This window comes from Calliphora vicina, chromosome 1, assembly GCF_958450345.1.
Source record: "Calliphora vicina chromosome 1, idCalVici1.1, whole genome shotgun sequence".
Classification (NCBI taxonomy): domain Eukaryota; kingdom Metazoa; phylum Arthropoda; class Insecta; order Diptera; family Calliphoridae; genus Calliphora; species Calliphora vicina.
This window is the reverse complement of record NC_088780.1, coordinates 8302819-8325612: the sequence shown is the minus strand read 5'-3', so window position 1 is coordinate 8325612 and position 22794 is coordinate 8302819. Positions and strand designations below refer to the sequence as shown.

The 22794-nt window shown below is 29.0% G+C and overlaps 1 protein-coding gene across 1 annotated transcript; it reads right to left on the bottom strand.

Moving 5' to 3' along the window:
• Positions 1-13212: 13212 nt before the first annotated feature.
• Positions 13213-14049, bottom strand: LOC135963794 (enhancer of split m8 protein-like). Its single transcript, XM_065515779.1, has one exon. The coding sequence runs from the start codon at positions 13976-13978 to the stop codon at positions 13439-13441; it is 540 nt and encodes a 179-aa protein (XP_065371851.1). The 5' UTR covers positions 13979-14049; the 3' UTR covers positions 13213-13438.
• Positions 14050-22794: the final 8745 nt, after the last annotated feature.

The following is a 22794-nucleotide window of genomic DNA, read 5'->3' as shown; positions in this document are numbered from 1 at the left end:
GGTTTAGAGCGAAAATAATGAAAATCTGTGATCACTGATATTTCCCAACAAAAATCAATTTTTTAGTGCACAATTCCAAAATAACTAAAATTGCTTATATTTCGTTAATTAAGAGGTTTAGAGCGAAAATAATGAAAATCTGTGATCACTGATATTTCCCAACAAAAATCAATTTTTTAGTGCACAATTCCAAAATAACTAAAATTGCTTATATTTCGTTAATTAAGAGGTTTAGAGCGAAAATAATGAAAATCTGTGATCACTGATATTTCCCAACCAAAATCAATTTTTTAGTGCACAATTCCAAAATAACTAAAATTGCTTATATTTCGTTAATTAAGAGGTTTAGAGCGAAAATAATGAAAATCTGTGATCACTGATATTTCCCAACAAAAATCAATTTTTTAGTGCACAATTCCAAAATAACTAAAATTGCTTATATTTCGTTAATTAAGAGGTTTAGAGCGAAAATAATGAAAATCTGTGATCACTGATATTTCCCAACCAAAATCAATTTTTTAGTGCACAATTCCAAAATAACTAAAAATAATGAAAATCTGTGATCACTGATATTTCCCAACAAAAATCAATTTTTTAGTGCACAATTCCAAAATAACTAAAAATAATGAAAATCTGTGATCACTGATATTTCCCAACAAAAATCAATTTTTTAGTGCACAATTCCAAAATAACTAAAATTGCTTATATTTCGTTAATTAAGAGGTTTAGAGCGAAAATAATGAAAATCTGTGATCACTGATATTTCCCAACCAAAATCAATTTTTTAGTGCACAATTCCAAAATAACTAAAATTGCGTATATTTCGTTAATTAAGAGGTTTAGAGCGAAAATAATGAAAATCTGTGAGCAACCAAAATCAATTTTTTAGTGCACAATTCCAAAATAACTAAAATTGCTTATATTTCGTTAATTAAGAGGTTTAGAGCGAAAATAATGAAAATCTGTGATCACTGATATTTCCCAACAAAAATCAATTTTTTAGTGCACAATTCCAAAATAACTAAAATTGCTTATATTTCGTTAATTAAGAGGTTTAGAGCGAAAATAATGAAAATCTGTGATCACTGATATTTCCCAACCAAAATCAATTTTTTAGTGCACAATTCCAAAATAACTAAAATTGCTCACTGATTTCCCAACAAAAATCAATTTTTTAGTGCACAATTCCAAAATAACTAAAATTGCTTATATTTCGTTAATTAAGAGGTTTAGAGCGAAAATAATGAAAATCTGTGATCACTGATATTTCCCAACCAAAATCAATTTTTTAGTGCACAATTCCAAAATAACTAAAAATAATGAAAATCTGTGATCACTGATATTTCCCAACAAAAATCAATTTTTTAGTGCACAATTCCAAAATAACTAAAAATAATGAAAATCTGTGATCACTGATATTTCCCAACAAAAATCAATTTTTTAGTGCACAATTCTAAAATAACTAAAATTGCTTATATTTCGTTAATTAAGAGGTTTAGAGCGAAAATAATGAAAATCTGTGATCACTGATATTTCCCAACAAAAATCAATTTTTTAGTGCACAATTCCAAAATAACTAAAATTGCTTATATTTCGTTAATTAAGAGGTTTAGAGCGAAAATAATGAAAATCTGTGATCACTGATATTTCCCAACAAAAATCAATTTTTTAGTGCACAATTCCAAAATAACTAAAATTGCTTATATTTCGTTAATTAAGAGGTTTAGAGCGAAAATAATGAAAATCTGTGATCACTGATATTTCCCAACCAAAATCAATTTTTTAGTGCACAATTCCAAAATAACTAAAAATAATGAAAATCTGTGATCACTGATATTTCCCAACAAAAATCAATTTTTTAGTGCACAATTCCAAAATAACTAAAAATAATGAAAATCTGTGATCACTGATATTTCCCAACAAAAATCAATTTTTTAGTGCACAATTCTAAAATAACTAAAATTGCTTATATTTCGTTAATTAAGAGGTTTAGAGCGAAAATAATGAAAATCTGTGATCACTGATATTTCCCAACAAAAATCAATTTTTTAGTGCACAATTCCAAAATAACTAAAATTGCTTATATTTCGTTAATTAAGAGGTTTAGAGCGAAAATAATGAAAATCTGTGATCACTGATATTTCCCAACCAAAATCAATTTTTTAGTGCACAATTCCAAAATAACTAAAATTGCTTATATTTCGTTAATTAAGAGGTTTAGAGCGAAAATAATGAAAATCTGTGATCACTGATATTTCCCAACCAAAATCAATTTTTTAGTGCACAATTCCAAAATAACTAAAAATAATGAAAATCTGTGATCACTGATATTTCCCAACAAAAATCAATTTTTTAGTGCACAATTCCAAAATAACTAAAAATAATGAAAATCTGTGATCACTGATATTTCCCAACAAAAATCAATTTTTTAGTGCACAATTCTAAAATAACTAAAATTGCTTATATTTCGTTAATTAAGAGGTTTAGAGCGAAAATAATGAAAATCTGTGATCACTGATATTTCCCAACAAAAATCAATTTTTTAGTGCACAATTCCAAAATAACTAAAATTGCTTATATTTCGTTAATTAAGAGGTTTAGAGCGAAAATAATGAAAATCTGTGATCACTGATATTTCCCAACCAAAATCAATTTTTTAGTGCACAATTCCAAAATAACTAAAATTGCTTATATTTCGTTAATTAAGAGGTTTAGAGCGAAAATAATGAAAATCTGTGATCACTGATATTTCCCAACCAAAATCAATTTTTTAGTGCACAATTCCAAAATAACTAAAAATAATGAAAATCTGTGATCACTGATATTTCCCAACAAAAATCAATTTTTTAGTGCACAATTCCAAAATAACTAAAAATAATGAAAATCTGTGATCACTGATATTTCCCAACAAAAATCAATTTTTTAGTGCACAATTCTAAAATAACTAAAATTGCTTATATTTCGTTAATTAAGAGGTTTAGAGCGAAAATAATGAAAATCTGTGATCACTGATATTTCCCAACAAAAATCAATTTTTTAGTGCACAATTCCAAAATAACTAAAATTGCTTATATTTCGTTAATTAAGAGGTTTAGAGCGAAAATAATGAAAATCTGTGATCACTGATATTTCCCAACCAAAATCAATTTTTTAGTGCACAATTCCAAAATAACTAAAATTGCTTATATTTCGTTAATTAAGAGGTTTAGAGCGAAAATAATGAAAATCTGTGATCACTGATATTTCCCAACCAAAATCAATTTTTTAGTGCACAATTCCAAAATAACTAAAAATAATGAAAATCTGTGATCACTGATATTTCCCAACAAAAATCAATTTTTTAGTGCACAATTCCAAAATAACTAAAAATAATGAAAATCTGTGATCACTGATATTTCCCAACAAAAATCAATTTTTTAGTGCACAATTCTAAAATAACTAAAATTGCTTATATTTCGTTAATTAAGAGGTTTAGAGCGAAAATAATGAAAATCTGTGATCACTGATATTTCCCAACAAAAATCAATTTTTTAGTGCACAATTCCAAAATAACTAAAATTGCTTATATTTCGTTAATTAAGAGGTTTAGAGCGAAAATAATGAAAATCTGTGATCACTGATATTTCCCAACAAAAATCAATTTTTTAGTGCACAATTCCAAAATAACTAAAATTGCTTATATTTCGTTAATTAAGAGGTTTAGAGCGAAAATAATGAAAATCTGTGATCACCGATATTTCCCAACAAAAATCAATTTTTTAGTGCACAATTCCAAAATAACTAAAATTGCTTATATTTCGTTAATTAAGAGGTTTAGAGCGAAAATAATGAAAATCTGTGATCACTGATATTTCCCAACCAAAATCAATTTTTTAGTGCACAATTCCAAAATAACTAAAATTGCTTATATTTCGTTAATTAAGAGGTTTAGAGCGAAAATAATGAAAATCTGTGATCACTGATATTTCCCAACAAAAATCAATTTTTTAGTGCACAATTCCAAAATAACTAAAATTGCTTATATTTCGTTAATTAAGAGGTTTAGAGCGAAAATAATGAAAATCTGTGATCACTGATATTTCCCAACCAAAATCAATTTTTTAGTGCACAATTCCAAAATAACTAAAATTGCGTATATTTCGTTAATTAAGAGGTTTAGAGCGAAAATAATGAAAATCTGTGATCACTGATATTTCCCAACAAAAATCAATTTTTTAGTGCACAATTCCAAAATAACTAAAATTGCGTATATTTCGTTAATTAAGAGGTTTAGAGCGAAAATAATGAAAATCTGTGATCACTGATATTTCCCAACAAAAATCAATTTTTTAGTGCACAATTCCAAAATAACTAAAATTGCTTATATTTCGTTAATTAAGAGGTTTAGAGCGAAAATAATGAAAATCTGTGATCACTGATATTTCCCAACAAAAATCAATTTTTTAGTGCACAATTCCAAAATAACTAAAATTGCTTATATTTCGTTAATTAAGAGGTTTAGAGCGAAAATAATGAAAATCTGTGATTACTGATATTTCCCAACAAAAATCAATTTTTTAGTGCACAATTCCAAAATAACTAAAATTGCTTATATTTCGTTAATTAAGAGGTTTAGAGCGAAAATAATGAAAATCTGTGATCACTGATATTTCCCAACAAAAATCAATTTTTTAGTGCACAATTCCAAAATAACTAAAATTGCTTATATTTCGTTAATTAAGAGGTTTAGAGCGAAAATAATGAAAATCTGTGATCACTGATATTTCCCAACAAAAATCAATTTTTTAGTGCACAATTCCAAAATAACTAAAATTGCTTATATTTCGTTAATTAAGAGGTTTAGAGCGAAAATAATGAAAATCTGTGATCACTGATATTTCCCAACAAAAATCAATTTTTTAGTGCACAATTCCAAAATAACTAAAATTGCTTATATTTCGTTAATTAAGAGGTTTAGAGCGAAAATAATGAAAATCTGTGATCACCGATATTTCCCAACCAAAATCAATTTTTTAAAAAATCAATTTTTTAGTGCACAATTCCAAAATAACTAAAATTGCTTATATTTCGTTAATTAAGAGGTTTAGAGCGAAAATAATGAAAATCTGTGATCACTGATATTTCCCAACAAAAATCAATTTTTTAGTGCACAATTCCAAAATAACTAAAATTGCTTATATTTCGTTAATTAAGAGGTTTAGAGCGAAAATAATGAAAATCTGTGATCACTGATATTTCCCAACAAAAATCAATTTTTTAGTGCACAATTCCAAAATAACTAAAATTGCTTATATTTCGTTAATTAAGAGGTTTAGAGCGAAAATAATGAAAATCTGTGATCACTGATATTTCCCAACAAAAATCAATTTTTTAGTGCACTAAATGCACTAAAATTGCTTATATTTCGTTAATTAAGAGGTTTAGAGCGAAAATAATGAAAATCTGTGATCACTGATATTTCCCAACAAAAATCAATTTTTTAGTGCAAAATTCCAAAATAACTAAAATTGCTTATATTTCGTTAATTAAGAGGTTTAGAGCGAAAATAATGAAAATCTGTGATCACTGATATTTCCCAACAAAAATCAATTTTTTAGTGCACAATTCTAAAATAACTAAAATTGCTTATATTTCGTTAATTAAGAGGTTTAGAGCGAAAATAATGAAAATCTGTGATCACTGATATTTCCCAACAAAAATCAATTTTTTAGTGCACAATTCCAAAATAACTAAAATTGCTTATATTTCGTTAATTAAGAGGTTTAGAGCGAAAATAATGAAAATCTGTGATCACTGATATTTCCCAACAAAAATCAATTTTTTAGTGCACAATTCTAAAATAACTAAAATTGCTTATATTTCGTTAATTAAGAGGTTTAGAGCGAAAATAATGAAAATCTGTGATCACTGATATTTCCCAACAAAAATCAATTTTTTAGTGCACAATTCCAAAATAACTAAAATTGCTTATATTTCGTTAATTAAGAGGTTTAGAGCGAAAATAATGAAAATCTGTGATCACTGATATTTCCCAACAAAAATCAATTTTTTAGTGCACAATTCCAAAATAACTAAAATTGCTTATATTTCGTTAATTAAGAGGTTTAGAGCGAAAATAATGAAAATCTGTGATCACTGATATTTCCCAACAAAAATCAATTTTTTAGTGCACAATTCCAAAATAACTAAAATTGCTTATATTTCGTTAATTAAGAGGTTTAGAGCGAAAATAATGAAAATCTGTGATCACTGATATTTCCCAACAAAAATCAATTTTTTAGTGCACAATTCCAAAATAACTAAAATTGCTTATATTTCGTTAATTAAGAGGTTTAGAGCGAAAATAATGAAAATCTGTGATCACTGATATTTCCCAACAAAAATCAATTTTTTAGTGCACAATTCTAAAATAACTAAAATTGCTTATATTTCGTTAATTAAGAGGTTTAGAGCGAAAATAATGAAAATCTGTGATCACTGATATTTCCCAACAAAAATCAATTTTTTAGTGCACAATTCCAAAATAACTAAAATTGCTTATATTTCGTTAATTAAGAGGTTTAGAGCGAAAATAATGAAAATCTGTGATCACTGATATTTCCCAACAAAAATCAATTTTTTAGTGCACAATTCTAAAATAACTAAAATTGCTTATATTTCGTTAATTAAGAGGTTTAGAGCGAAAATAATGAAAATCTGTGATCACTGATATTTCCCAACCAAAATCAATTTTTTAGTGCACAATTCCAAAATAACTAAAATTGCGTATATTTCGTTAATTAAGAGGTTTAGAGCGAAAATAATGAAAATCTGTGATCACTGATATTTCCCAACAAAAATCAATTTTTTAGTGCACTAAATGCACTAAAATTGCTTATATTTCGTTAATTAAGAGGTTTAGAGCGAAAATAATGAAAATCTGTGATCACTGATATTTCCCAACAAAAATCAATTTTTTAGTGCACAATTCTAAAATAACTAAAATTGCTTATATTTCGTTAATTAAGAGGTTTAGAGCGAAAATAATGAAAATCTGTGATCACTGATATTTCCCAACAAAAATCAATTTTTTAGTGCACAATTCCAAAATAACTAAAATTGCTTATATTTCGTTAATTAAGAGGTTTAGAGCGAAAATAATGAAAATCTGTGATCACTGATATTTCCCAACAAAAATCAATTTTTTAGTGCACAATTCCAAAATAACTAAAATTGCTTATATTTCGTTAATTAAGAGGTTTAGAGCGAAAATAATGAAAATCTGTGATCACTGATATTTCCCAACAAAAATCAATTTTTTAGTGCACAATTCCAAAATAACTAAAATTGCTTATATTTCGTTAATTAAGAGGTTTAGAGCGAAAATAATGAAAATCTGTGATCACTGATATTTCCCAACAAAAATCAATTTTTTTGTGCACAATTCCAAAATAACTAAAATTGCGTATATTTCGTTAATTAAGAGGTTTAGAGCGAAAATAATGAAAATCTGTGATCACTGATATTTCCCAACAAAAATCAATTTTTTAGTGCACAATTCCAAAATAACTAAAATTGCTTATATTTCGTTAATTAAGAGGTTTAGAGCGAAAATAATGAAAATCTGTGATCACTGATATTTCCCAACAAAAATCAATTTTTTAGTGCACAATTCTAAAATAACTAAAATTGCTTATATTTCGTTAATTAAGAGGTTTAGAGCGAAAATAATGAAAATCTGTGATCACTGATATTTCCCAACAAAAATCAATTTTTTAGTGCACAATTCCAAAATAACTAAAATTGCTTATATTTCGTTAATTAAGAGGTTTAGAGCGAAAATAATGAAAATCTGTGATCACTGATATTTCCCAACAAAAATCAATTTTTTAGTGCACAATTCTAAAATAACTAAAATTGCTTATATTTCGTTAATTAAGAGGTTTAGAGCGAAAATAATGAAAATCTGTGATCACTGATATTTCCCAACAAAAATCAATTTTTTAGTGCACAATTCTAAAATAACTAAAATTGCTTATATTTCGTTAATTAAGAGGTTTAGAGCGAAAATAATGAAAATCTGTGATCACTGATATTTCCCAACCAAAATCAATTTTTTAGTGCACAATTCCAAAATAACTAAAATTGCTTATATTTCGTTAATTAAGAGGTTTAGAGCGAAAATAATGAAAATCTGTGATCACTGATATTTCCCAACCAAAATCAATTTTTTAGTGCACAATTCCAAAATAACTAAAATTGCTTATATTTCGTTAATTAAGAGGTTTAGAGCGAAAATAATGAAAATCTGTGATCACTGATATTTCCCAACCAAAATCAATTTTTTAGTGCACAATTCCAAAATAACTAAAATTGCTTATATTTCGTTAATTAAGAGGTTTAGAGCGAAAATAATGAAAATCTGTGATCACTGATATTTCCCAACAAAAATCAATTTTTTAGTGCACAATTCTAAAATAACTAAAATTGCTTATATTTCGTTAATTAAGAGGTTTAGAGCGAAAATAATGAAAATCTGTGATCACTGATATTATTTCCCAACAAAAATCAATTTTTTAGTGCAAAATAACTAAAATTGCTTATATTTCGTTAATTAAGAGGTTTAGAGCGAAAATAATGAAAATCTGTGATCACTGATATTTCCCAACAAAAATCAATTTTTTAGTGCACAATTCTAAAATAACTAAAATTGCTTATATTTCGTTAATTAAGAGGTTTAGAGCGAAAATAATGAAAATCTGTGATCACTGATATTTCCCAACAAAAATCAATTTTTTAGTGCACAATTCTAAAATAACTAAAATTGCTTATATTTCGTTAATTAAGAGGTTTAGAGCGAAAATAATGAAAATCTGTGATCACTGATATTTCCCAACCAAAATCAATTTTTTAGTGCACAATTCTAAAATAACTAAAATTGCTTATATTTCGTTAATTAAGAGGTTTAGAGCGAAAATAATGAAAATCTGTGATCACTGATATTTCCCAACAAAAATCAATTTTTTAGTGCACAATTCCAAAATAACTAAAATTGCTTATATTTCGTTAATTAAGAGGTTTAGAGCGAAAATAATGAAAATCTGTGATCACTGATATTTCCCAACAAAAATCAATTTTTTAGTGCACAATTCTAAAATAACTAAAATTGCTTATATTTCGTTAATTAAGAGGTTTAGAGCGAAAATAATGAAAATCTGTGATCACTGATATTTCCCAACAAAAATCAATTTTTTAGTGCACAATTCTAAAATAACTAAAATTGCTTATATTTCGTTAATTAAGAGGTTTAGAGCGAAAATAATGAAAATCTGTGATCACTGATATTTCCCAACCAAAATCAATTTTTTAGTGCACAATTCTAAAATAACTAAAATTGCTTATATTTCGTTAATTAAGAGGTTTAGAGCGAAAATAATGAAAATCTGTGATCACTGATATTTCCCAACAAAAATCAATTTTTTAGTGCACAATTCCAAAATAACTAAAATTGCTTATATTTCGTTAATTAAGAGGTTTAGAGCGAAAATAATGAAAATCTGTGATCACTGATATTTCCCAACAAAAATCAATTTTTTAGTGCACAATTCTAAAATAACTAAAATTGCTTATATTTCGTTAATTAAGAGGTTTAGAGCGAAAATAATGAAAATCTGTGATCACTGATATTTCCCAACAAAAATCAATTTTTTAGTGCACAATTCCAAAATAACTAAAATTGCTTATATTTCGTTAATTAAGAGGTTTAGAGCGAAAATAATGAAAATCTGTGATCACTGATATTTCCCAACCAAAATCAATTTTTTAGTGCACAATTCCAAAATAACTAAAATTGCGTATATTTCGTTAATTAAGAGGTTTAGAGCGAAAATAATGAAAATCTGTGATCACTGATATTTCCCAACCAAAATCAGTTTTTTAGTGCACAATTCCAAAATAACTAAAATTGCGTATATTTCGTTAATTAAGAGGTTTAGAGCGAAAATAATGAAAATCTGTGATCACTGATATTTCCCAACCAAAATCAGTTTTTTAGTGCACAATTCCAAAATAACTAAAATTGCGTATATTTCGTTAATTAAGAGGTTTAGAGCGAAAATAATGAAAATCTGTGATCACTGATATTTCCCAACCAAAATCAATTTTTTAGTGCACAATTCCAAAATAACTAAAATTGCTTATATTTCGTTAATTAAGAGGTTTAGAGCGAAAATAATGAAAATAATGAAAATCTGTGATCACTGATATTTCCCAACAAAAATCAATTTTTTAGTGCACAATTCCAAAATAACTAAAATTGCGTATATTTCGTTAATTAAGAGGTTTAGAGCGAAAATAATGAAAATCTGTGATCACTGATATTTCCCAACCAAAATCAGTTTTTTAGTGCACAATTCCAAAATAACTAAAATTGCGTATATTTCGTTAATTAAGAGGTTTAGAGCGAAAATAATGAAAATCTGTGATCACTGATATTTCCCAACCAAAATCAGTTTTTTAGTGCACAATTCCAAAATAACTAAAATTGCGTATATTTCGTTAATTAAGAGGTTTAGAGCGAAAATAATGAAAATCTGTGATCACTGATATTTCCCAACCAAAATCAGTTTTTTAGTGCACAATTCCAAAATAACTAAAATTGCGTATATTTCGTTAATTAAGAGGTTTAGAGCGAAAATAATGAAAATCTGTGATCACTGATATTTCCCAACCAAAATCAATTTTTTAGTGCACAATTCCAAAATAACTAAAATTGCTTATATTTCGTTAATTAAGAGGTTTAGAGCGAAAATAATGAAAATAATGAAAATCTGTGATCACTGATATTTCCCAACAAAAATCAATTTTTTAGTGCACAATTCCAAAATAACTAAAATTGCGTATATTTCGTTAATTAAGAGGTTTAGAGCGAAAATAATGAAAATCTGTGATCACTGATATTTCCCAACCAAAATCAGTTTTTTAGTGCACAATTCCAAAATAACTAAAATTGCGTATATTTCGTTAATTAAGAGGTTTAGAGCGAAAATAATGAAAATCTGTGATCACTGATATTTCCCAACCAAAATCAGTTTTTTAGTGCACAATTCCAAAATAACTAAAATTGCGTATATTTCGTTAATTAAGAGGTTTAGAGCGAAAATAATGAAAATCTGTGATCACTGATATTTCCCAACCAAAATCAGTTTTTTAGTGCACAATTCCAAAATAACTAAAATTGCGTATATTTCGTTAATTAAGAGGTTTAGAGCGAAAATAATGAAAATCTGTGATCACTGATATTTCCCAACCAAAATCAATTTTTTAGTGCACAATTCCAAAATAACTAAAATTGCTTATATTTCGTTAATTAAGAGGTTTAGAGCGAAAATAATGAAAATAATGAAAATCTGTGATCACTGATATTTCCCAACAAAAATCAATTTTTTAGTGCACAATTCCAAAATAACTAAAATTGCGTATATTTCGTTAATTAAGAGGTTTAGAGCGAAAATAATGAAAATCTGTGATCACTGATATTTCCCAACCAAAATCAATTTTTTAGTGCACAATTCCAAAATAACTAAAATTGCGTATATTTCGTTAATTAAGAGGTTTAGAGCGAAAATAATGAAAATCTGTGATCACTGATATTTCCCAACCAAAATCAATTTTTTAGTGCACAATTCCAAAATAACTAAAATTGCGTATATTTCGTTAATTAAGAGGTTTAGAGCGAAAATAATGAAAATCTGTGATCACTGATATTTCCCAACCAAAATCAGTTTTTTAGTGCACAATTCCAAAATAACTAAAATTGCGTATATTTCGTTAATTAAGAGGTTTAGAGCGAAAATAATGAAAATCTGTGATCACTGATATTTCCCAACCAAAATCAGTTTTTTAGTGCACAATTCCAAAATAACTAAAATTGCGTATATTTCGTTAATTAAGAGGTTTAGAGCGAAAATAATGAAAATCTGTGATCACTGATATTTCCCAACCAAAATCAGTTTTTTAGTGCACAATTCCAAAATAACTAAAATTGCGTATATTTCGTTAATTAAGAGGTTTAGAGCGAAAATAATGAAAATCTGTGATCACTGATATTTCCCAACCAAAATCAGTTTTTTAGTGCACAATTCCAAAATAACTAAAATTGCGTATATTTCGTTAATTAAGAGGTTTAGAGCGAAAATAATGAAAATCTGTGATCACTGATATTTCCCAACCAAAATCAATTTTTTAGTGCACAATTCCAAAATAACTAAAATTGCGTATATTTCGTTAATTAAGAGGTTTAGAGCGAAAATAATGAAAATCTGTGATCAACCAAAATCAATTTTTTAGTGCACAATTCCAAAATAACTAAAATTGCGTATATTTCGTTAATTAAGAGGTTTAGAGCGAAAATAATGAAAATCTGTGATCACTGATATTTCCCAAATTAAAGAGTGATGTTTTTTGTACATGCAATTTTCAATTGTCTTTGTCTTACAACAAATCGCACATGATCAACAAGAGGGTATTAACTCAAAATTTTAAAATTTTCAGTAGATGATAAAAACTGTTTGTTGTTACATTTTAAGAGACTTTGAAAATTTGAATACATAATAGTATATAAATTCCATTTAAAAATAAAATTACATTGTTTTTCTTTTAAATTTTCCCAATTATTGCAAACAAAATCTGTTTTTTGAGTTAATACCATTTTTCTGAAAAAATGTGAACAATTTTATTATAAAAAGAGTCACATTTCGAATTAAAATCATAAAGTAAAACAAATTTTATCAACAAAACAGTATCAACTCAAAATACAACCAAATATAAATAAAATAATTTGATTATTTTTAACTGGAATAAAGGCTCAACTCAAAATAATTCCTTTTATATGAAAATATACGATGCATTTCTATTTCAACTTTTGTATTAACTCAAAATAATACCTTTTTGTTGTATAAAAGTAGTCACTACATTATCACGAAAATGGTCTCAAATGTTGTTTTCGAGATGAAAGAGTAATCGGAATACGTTGAAATTTTTACAGTAGATAGATATTGATGTTGTTAGTTGATTTCTTGAACAAAGGGAAATTTTAAAAATTTTGAGATAATACCCTCTTGTTGATCAAGTGCGAAATGATCTTTTGTAATGTTTGATCATCAATGTTTGTCAACAGCAATTATAATGCGATAATAAATGTTTGAGAAAATTAAAAAGAAAAGACAAAAAAAGTTTGTTTTTGTAATATAATTATTTATTTGTTTTGTAATATTTTTATATTTTGTACGTTTTGGTTATTTAATTCTAGGGTTTTTTTTTGTTTTGTTTGTATCACAGTTGGCGATTATCACAGTTGAGGGTTTTGTTTATTATTTCTTGATGAAGAAGATCACAGTAGTTGAGTAGAATTTTCGGTTTGAAATATTCTTAAGCAGTTTTTTGTTTGGTTCTTGATTATTTACCAAGGTCTCCAGACAGGTTTAGGAGAAATTGCTGGGGATACTGCTGGTGAATCATTATCATCACTGTGATAACCAGAGGAAGCGGGACTCAAAGGACAGTCAATAGTCAAGGGTTGCATTTGGTGTTGTTGTTGCTGCAGCTCTCTTTGTTCATGTTCTTGCTGTAATCTATTGTAAGAACGACCCAAATGTGTCATAACAGATTTGCCCATTTCAACAGTCATGCCAGGAGTAGAAGCCAAAACACGTGACACCTCATTAACAGCATTCATGTAACCGTTGCGGAATGAATCCATGGGAATTTGTGGGGTTTGCTGTTTTTGTTGTTTGACATGTTGTCTAAGGTAGACAATGGTGGTTTCCAACATCTCAGCCTTATCCATGCGTAAAATTTTTCTATTGCCATTCAAATCGACCATTAATTGCTTAAGGCCATCCAGGCACTTGTTGATGCGAGCACGTCGCTGACGTTCCAATAAAGGTTTCTTGATTTTTTGGTAGATTTCAGTTTTTGTTGCGTATTCCATGTTGGACATGTTGTTTGTGTGTGTTGTTTTCTTTTTTTAGATTCCTTGTAGAAATGTAAACTGAAGAGATGTTTACTCTTGTGTGGTGGTTTAGTGAATGATGTCCTACTCAACTAACAGCAGTCCTTTTATACTCTTACTGCTGTTGGTTCAGTTAGGGTTGCTCTCTCTCTCTCTGTTTAAGGAATTAATGAGACACATTTTTACCCGTTTATTGTATAGTTTGATACAATTCATGTATAAGGGATGTGTATTGTTGGTTTTATAACAGCACTATAGCTTAATTGTTGTCGGAAAAGTACTTTTGTGTAACTAAAAGTACTTATGAAGAATTACTTTTGACTTAAAAGAAAGAAATTGTTTTTGAACGGATTCAGTTTTGTTTATATGGATAAGCATAAGCATATTCTAAAATTGGTCTCTCAGGATCATCAAATTCTTTTCTCAAGCCTTTGATGAAAAATTATACTCGTTTGGCCTTAATTATAGTCTGCAAAATGTGATATTTTTTCATCTTTATCAAGTTGGACTTCATTTTATCAAACTCAGATTTACTAAATTCCTATTACACCATTGGCTGAAATTGTTCAGATCTGATTGAAGTAAGGAACATTGGTTGTAGTGGCTTAAGCTAAGGAAGAGCTTAAGTCATTGACATACATTAATATTTTGGAATTCATAATGTAGGATTCACAGTAGGGCAGTATCAAAATTTGTTGGAAATAAATCTGGCATTTCTAAACGGCTGGTGCGCTCGTGATAAAATTTGATGTGGACATAGACAAGGAGAATTTGAGTTCAAATTATTAAAATGTGGTTTACAAATGATCCAGGGGCGGTGCTGTAGGGGCTCAAAATAGGGTACCTTCGACATATAAAATGTTTAAACACGTGCCATTTTTCCCATTCGATTTCAAAGATTTTTATATTTTTGGAAAGCGCACGGCTAGGTCTCTTATAATTTCCATGTTATAGACATTTCAAAATTTAAATTTTAAAATTTTGCCCTACTTTGGTCCTCTTTTTTAAAAATATAGGTCGTACTTTTGGACCGAAGGGACTCGAATGTTTGTTGTTGGTTAGACAACTAAATTAGCAATAATATACAAAAGATTTCAGAGCAATATCAATTATGGATACAAAAATAAACGATTTTTAATTTAAAAATTAAAAAAATAGTATATTTTTGCTGTTTTTTTTATTAAAAACAAAACTTTTTTTAAAAACATATAACAATTTTATGTTGTTCTGTAAGGCGTCTTTACGGAGAATATTTTGGTATAAAAAACATGTCCTATTTTTCGAATATGTCGACCCTATGCCCATCGGAATTTGACCTATCTATCTATATATATAAAAATTAAATGGTCCATGTATGTAATGTCATCACGTGAGAACGGCTGGAGCGATTTGGCTGATTTTTTTTTTATTGGATTCGAAATTTTCAGGAGATGGTTTGTAAAGAAAAAAAATTACGGCTAAAACCGGCTTTTTTGACTCCAGTCAACTGTAATAAAAAAGCCCCTAAAGTATGCAGTACAAATTTAGATATTTTATTTGCAAATAAATAAGAACAGGCAGGGTTGGAGAAACTTGATGAACTAACATTAGTAAATGCTAGTTTTTTATAAAAAATTTCAACTTTGGACCACATGTTCTTAAATCCCAAAGCAGGGATCAGAAAACCGAAAGCAGTTTTGGAAACTTTGATGTGTTCACTATTTATCCCCAAAGTATTTTCCCAGCCCCGAAGGAAATGTGGACCCTATGTAGAAAATTGTAAAAAATACCATTTTTGGTATTTTCGCTCCAATTTTTAGGAATTGCAGGATTCCCTTGGAGCATTTGTAGGGCCCATTTAAATAACTTAAAGTCGAATACTCCTTGGCCACGCCCACGTTTCGACCGATCGGACTAACCGTTTAGAAATGTCAGATTTATTTTCAAAAATTTTGATTCTGTGGGAGATTAATGAATATTAATAACAATACTTCATCCAAATGGCTACCTTGAGGGACTCCAGATATAACATGAATAGTTTTTGACTTATAGTCTCTGATTTAAACACATTAATGCCGGTTTTTAAGATACGTGAAAATCCATTTAGGGAATACAGATGGAAGACCAAGTTAGTCTAATTTATACAATAGACGGTCATGATTCACCTTCAGTTTGTAAGCCGGAATAAAAAGAAGTTATCACTGAAATGATAGATTAGTGGTAGCTGAATATACTTTTCTAAACTCATGTTGGAATGGAGACAGAAATGATGCAACTTGAAGTGATTGGATTTCAGACAATATTGTATTAAAAAAAATTAGGTTAATAACGCTCAATTTAGCTAAACCTCTATAATTAGAAATGTTGGATCTGCTGCCGAATTTAAACAAACCATTAACTATTAGAAAGTGATGCGTTAAATAAGTATATAATAACACTGCGTTTTTTAAGTCATGGAAATATAACCATATACGGACACCAGTTTGTGATAAAAGACCAAAGTCATGCATTTTTTATGGGCCCCCAAATATTTGGGACCTCGGAGTCATATTTACAACAAAGTGATCATTTTCTCAGGCTCATATCTTGCAAACCGTTCGGAATTTTGATTTACTCTCTGAGGCAAAGTTGTAGCCCTTGTCATAAAGAACAAAAATTGTGAACATACCAAATCAAAAAAACTTAATTTTCAGGATCAAAATCGCAAAAAAAATTTTTAAAGCTGCCTAAAAGTATGCTTTAGTTTATAATAATTTAATAGTTTAAGGCCCCAAACATTTAATTCCTTTAGTTTTTTCTTACTAACTTATATTGACCTACCTAAACTTTGTTAAGAGAAAACAGATTCGTGATAGCAACCGAATTTGTTGCCAATCGAATGATTCGGTTGCACACATGGAATTTTTTGGTTCTATTAACAGAAAGTCAGTTGACAAACAAGAATTTCGGTTAACGCAACCAAACTTCTGTTACACCTTTTAAAATTTCGTAGCCACAACTGTAATATTCGGTCACTAAGGTAGAATCATTCGATTGGCAACAAATTCGGTTGCTATCACGAATCTGTTTTCTTTGTGTAGTATGTTCATATGTTCTAGAAAGTTCTTTATTGAGATCTTAGGTACATTTTTGTAGTTGATTGTTTCCTTGAATTTTGAACAGTTTGCTACCTATGAACCTGAACAGGAAAAAAAGGTAAAAAATTGATTTTTTTTAAGTTTTTGCGATTTTGTTCTTGAAGATGAAGTTTTTTTTTTGATAAGAATTTGTGCTTTGAAATTAGTTATTTTATCATCAGGTACTTCTTTTTGAATCAACTCTTTGAACTGTTAAAAAAAAGTACTTAAATTTAAAGAATTTCATCCCTATTTAACATAAATACTCTATTTGCTCTCTCTTAATGTGATTTTACCCTCATGGTGCTCCCATTGTTGTTGCTGTATTGTAAACTGTATGTTTAGTGAAAGAGTATTTCCTTTTTGAGTCATCCATCTACATGTATTGTAGTGTATTGTGTGTGTATGAAGCAGCTGCAGCTGCAATCATCATCCTTAAAACATTTTCTCTTGTTGTTGTTGTTTAACTATAAGATGTTTTTTTTTTTGTATAAAAAAACTTATGGCTCGTGGCCGTGGGAACTTGGTTGAAACTAAGTTTCTCACACGGTGTTTTTTTCTGTTGTGTTCGACAATTTGAAACGACAAACACATGCGTTTGTTCGTTCATTCCTTTTGTTGTTGTAAGGATTATTTTGCAGCTGTCACTATTTCGTACATTTTGCCAGAGTGTAAGCAGAAGAAGTAAAAGTAGAATAAATAAGATCATGATATCATTCTGTTCAGAATCATCAAATTTCTTCTTGTTGCTTCTTAATTCATGTCTGTTGTTGTAGTATGGTTCAGTTCAGTTTGGTTTGGTTTAGTTAATCAGATTGTCCATAGTAGTCCCCTCTGACCACTTTGCTAAGGAGTGTATTAAGTGTCTGTCTGTCTGTTCGCCTGTTTCTTACCTTGATTGTTGCTGGTTTGCTGCTGCTGTTGTTTTTGTATGCCAAGGATTTTAAAATATCCAAGCAAGCAACAAACCAACCATTCATCCTTCCATTCATACCCAACAGTCAGTCATTCATTGATTGTTTGGTTTTTCTTTAGTATAGTAGAGTATAGTTTTTGTTTTTATCTTCCCTTCGTTTTTACAGTCCTGAACCGTGAGAAAATTTTTATTTAATTATTATTCCTTATTGTCCTTTTTTTTTTCTTTGTGAGTGTTGCAGTTGTTTTGCGTTCCTGTGTGTTGTTGTTGTTGTGTTTGTTGTTGATGTTGCATTTTAATGGGTCGTGCTTGTTGTTGGCTTCTTATTGCCTGTAAATTGTTTGTTAATCTCGTGTGTTAAGTGTGTCTGAAGTAATTTCCATTTAAAATTCTAGTACATTTGACTACTTACGTTGTATGCATTTAGGTTGAGGGCTATATGCCCAAGTATTTATGTTATGTATTTAATTGTATATGAAGTATTGATTCAAAAGTAATTTATCGATTTATTTCTTTAATAATGTGGTAAACTTGTTGCTGAACTTGGTTTGGGCTACGAGGGGTGAAAGATCAAAATTGATGGAGGGGGGCAATTGAGGAATCATTTGTTAGGTAACCTTTACAGTTTAGAGATTTTTAAATTTACAAACAAATAATTTGATTTATGTGATCTTACTCTCAATATTTAAAACTCACAAGAGCCATACTAGGCCAGGCAGTCTGCCAAGCAAATTGCTTTTCAATACCCACGAATTACTCGAACATAATTTAGACATCGATGAGGGCAAATGACCCTTTTCCTGGCATTCCTCTTATAAACTGTAAAACGCTTGTCCAACAGAAACTGTTTTAAGCTTGTGGTCCTAATATTGAGCTATTTCTGGATTGATTTGATCGATATGATGCGAATATAATTTCTAGATTCCGTCACGAGCAGATAAGGTTAACGGTATTAACTATTATAGGAACACATGTTATAAGACTGGATCTACAGTTCAACGAATATTGTAGATGTTGTCATAATGAGGAAGAGATGGAGCACAGAGGAATTTTGGTGTCAAAAAGTCAATTTTTTAAACACTTAATTTCAAAAATCAAATGATGCAGTTTTGTAGATAAATGTTTAAAGATGAAATGTACACTGATAGATTTAAGAATTTTTTTTTTTTTTTTTTTAAAATTTAAGTAAAGTCCATGCAAGGGTGTTAAGCAAAAATTTACTTATATTTTCAAGCAATTCAGTGGTTTATTTATGTATAATTTTCCTAATAATACCATTTAACTTTAACATATTCGAAAAATATAGCATTTCTCCACAAATACAAAAAAAAATTATGGGGATATCATAAACCGTTATGAAGATATGGCCATATTTATAAGCCTCTAAAAATTATTTTATTTTTGATTTTCCATGGAGAAAAAAAATGTAGCCCCACTTTCCCCCAAGCAGTTTTTATAATAAAATGAAATGTGGGTTTGTCTTGTTTCGATTATAAGAAAAAATAGTTTTCGGAAGTTTTCGGAACAGGATGAAAACTTCACATTTTTTGTCGAATAATAAACGAAATATCCAAAAAATTCTTATCTATGTATGGGTTTCGTGGGCGGTGGGCGTTACCGATTTAACTTTTTTGTATCAATAAATGTATGTACCAAATTTCTAGACTTTTGCTTCGATAGAAAAAATTTTATGCGAAAAAATCTATTTGGATTGTATGGGCAGTGGGCGTGGTCGATTTTGATAAAATTTAATTGTTTTCTTAGTTTGGTCCATATAATTATCGGTACCAAATTTCAGCGCTCTACGACCACTCCTTATAATTTTTGCAAAAAAATGTATGAAGCCATCCCTCTGTGTGGCGTCTCAGCCTGATTAGGTTAACGAATTACATCAACGTCATTTTTGCACTAGATTAATGATAACATGCAACCTGTTTTCAATTCGTTTTCAATTAGGCGTTTCAAGTACCTATTCTGCCCATCGATCAGGTTGGGTTAGCGAATTATGTCAATGCCATTTTTGCACTAGATTAATGATAACATGCAACGTGTTTCTTTAATTTCATATTCATTTAGGAGATTTTATTACTTTTCAAATCAGCAAATCAGTAGCCAGCTTCCTCTCTGAAAACACTGCTGTTGTTTTATTGCTAATTCATACAAGATTTTCTCCAGATTTAACTAATATTTGTTTCAATTAGACAAACGTTTTCCATCGACTATTGTTAATTTGACAATATAGTTTCCAATTAAGATCTTTTGAAAACTGTCCTCGAAACATTGTTAAGTTTACACAATGAAAAATAAGCGAAACTGATTCGAATTGTTTAAGAGTTCCCTTTAACACATGAAAAAAGCATTGCTACTACGAAAGCGATTTGCTGAGTATTTTCCCATATGAATACTATTGAAATTGATTGCCTCTCAACAACACACGAATTACCCTGACATCATTTAAATTCCTCGAAATTGGAGAATTTCCTCTTTGGATCTTACTACTATTCTGTACGTTAGATTTCACTTTACATTCAATTAATCGAACAGTTGTTCATTGGAATATATTCCAAAGTCTCTAGTTAAATGCACAAACAATTGCTTAACCTCAAGTATATTTTTTAATTTTATTAAGTTCAGATAACTAAATGATGCGGAACTGGTGCAATAATCCGTATTGTCGATAGCTGTAATAATATCATCGTTATGTCTGTTGGTGCCTTTAACACCTGAAATATTTTAATTTAAATTATATTAAATGGCTTGCTGTAATATTTCAAATAAGTATAAATTATTATGAGTGTCTAGAATGTCAAACTCAGACGAACGAAAGTTTTCGATCACAGATTATTACAGATATGAAACAAGACAGTTGTCAAAAAAAGTTTTCAATGGTTGTGATTTGCAGAGCGAGAGAAAAATTATAATTTCAATAGGAAACTAGTGTGAAATATATTTGTCCCTCTTTTCAAACCACAACAATTTTGATATATTCTTTTGTTATTTTTCTTCTAAAACCAGCTGATTCATATCTGTATAATTTGTGTTTTCGATATTCAGGAATTCAATTTCAATAGTGAATTTTCGTCACTTTGCTTTTTGTACAATATCAAGGAACAGACCTAAAACTCCTGCAAAGGACAGAACAATTTTGCTGGCTGGGTTATTCTGATGTTGATGAATTTTAGATTGTTGACACCCTCATGAGAATAAGCTTTGAATAAAATGTTTAATTAGCACTTTCCTATGAATGTATTTCCAACCTGGAATTTTAAGTGTAGCACTATTGGCTTAAAGATGTATCCGACAGAAAGCGTTTGTGGATTTGGGATACTTTGTGATGGCATGATAGTAATTATATCAAGTTGGCAGACAACTTTAAATGTGGAGAATCCTGTATTGATTGCCATTCAACTCTCTTCTCCATTCAATTCTCTCTTATGTCTCCTAATACTTTTCATTGCAGTATAAATGATTTTTCAATATCCCAAGTATTGGATAAGTAATTGTGGATTTAATACACAAACTGATACGAATTGTGAAAAAGAAAGTACTTCAATAAAACTCCGGCAGATGTCAGTCTACAATAAAATTAGTTACATGATAATCCGACAGGCGGTGTAACCATCATAAGATTGAAATTGCCGTCAATTGTTATTGATAAAATCGAATGTCTCCACTGAGTACTAGATAAATTATTCGACGAAGAACATAGCGGGTGAGTAGGTCAGAGGGACCCTGCTCCTCTAATAGATCCCTTGTATTATGAAATAGTCAAAGTTGTATAACGGATTAAGGATATATTACTGCTTGCGAATAGATAATAGTTGATGGAATAGTTTTGTGAATGGAAACATCTTGGATTTTAAAAGAACCTCATTTGGAGATTCTGTATTTCCACCTAAATTACATTTTCGTTTATGTTTAAAAAGGCGAAAATTTGCTATAGGAATGTTTTTCAATCTTCTGCAGACTCTATACTAATCCTAATTAGAATGAAAATTATGATATATACAGGAAACAATGACTCAATTGAGTAAGGAACAAATTATTTGACAGCTACTAAATTAGACTTTTTATAGAGGCTAAATACATCTGACTGGCCTTCGCCGCTCATTTAATATATCTAGAACTTCACAGTGAAATATATGGAGGTATTACTGTCCACAGAGGATACTTGCTGCATTTCTCAAGGCATATAACTGGAACAATTTCATTTATCGTATGGTAAAATCATGGATATTGATTACAAAATTGGATTAATAATGTGTCATTAATATTTAAATTTTTTAGTATGTAGGGAAAAAGAAGAGTTAATAATAAGGAATCATTCCAGCTGCAAAATATCTTTAAGTCATCGTGGTTTGTTTAAGGGACAAGTTTAAAATCTTAATGGTAAAAAGAGTTCTTAACAAATTCTATGACTGAGTCTTGTGCAGTATTTGAAAATTATTTTGGGCAAACCGAAAACTGTGTTGTATTAATAAACGAGATGCTTAACATTTCAAAATCATTGAGTACTAAGTTCATTTAGACAGTTATCAGTCATCAGTGGTAATCAATGTGATTACCACTGATTCCCTATGAAGATTTCATAGGGAAATTTAAATTGTTTATGAAGAACTGCTGCATAAGACAATGATTTGAAAATCTTATGAGAGTGCAATTGATTTCATCAGATATTGTTACGAATTTGCATTTGCGATTTGAATTCAATGGTCTGTAGCGACTGCCAGCAATATTCATCATGTTTATAAACATGTCCATCAGTAGAAGCTTCTACTTATCAATAATGTTGA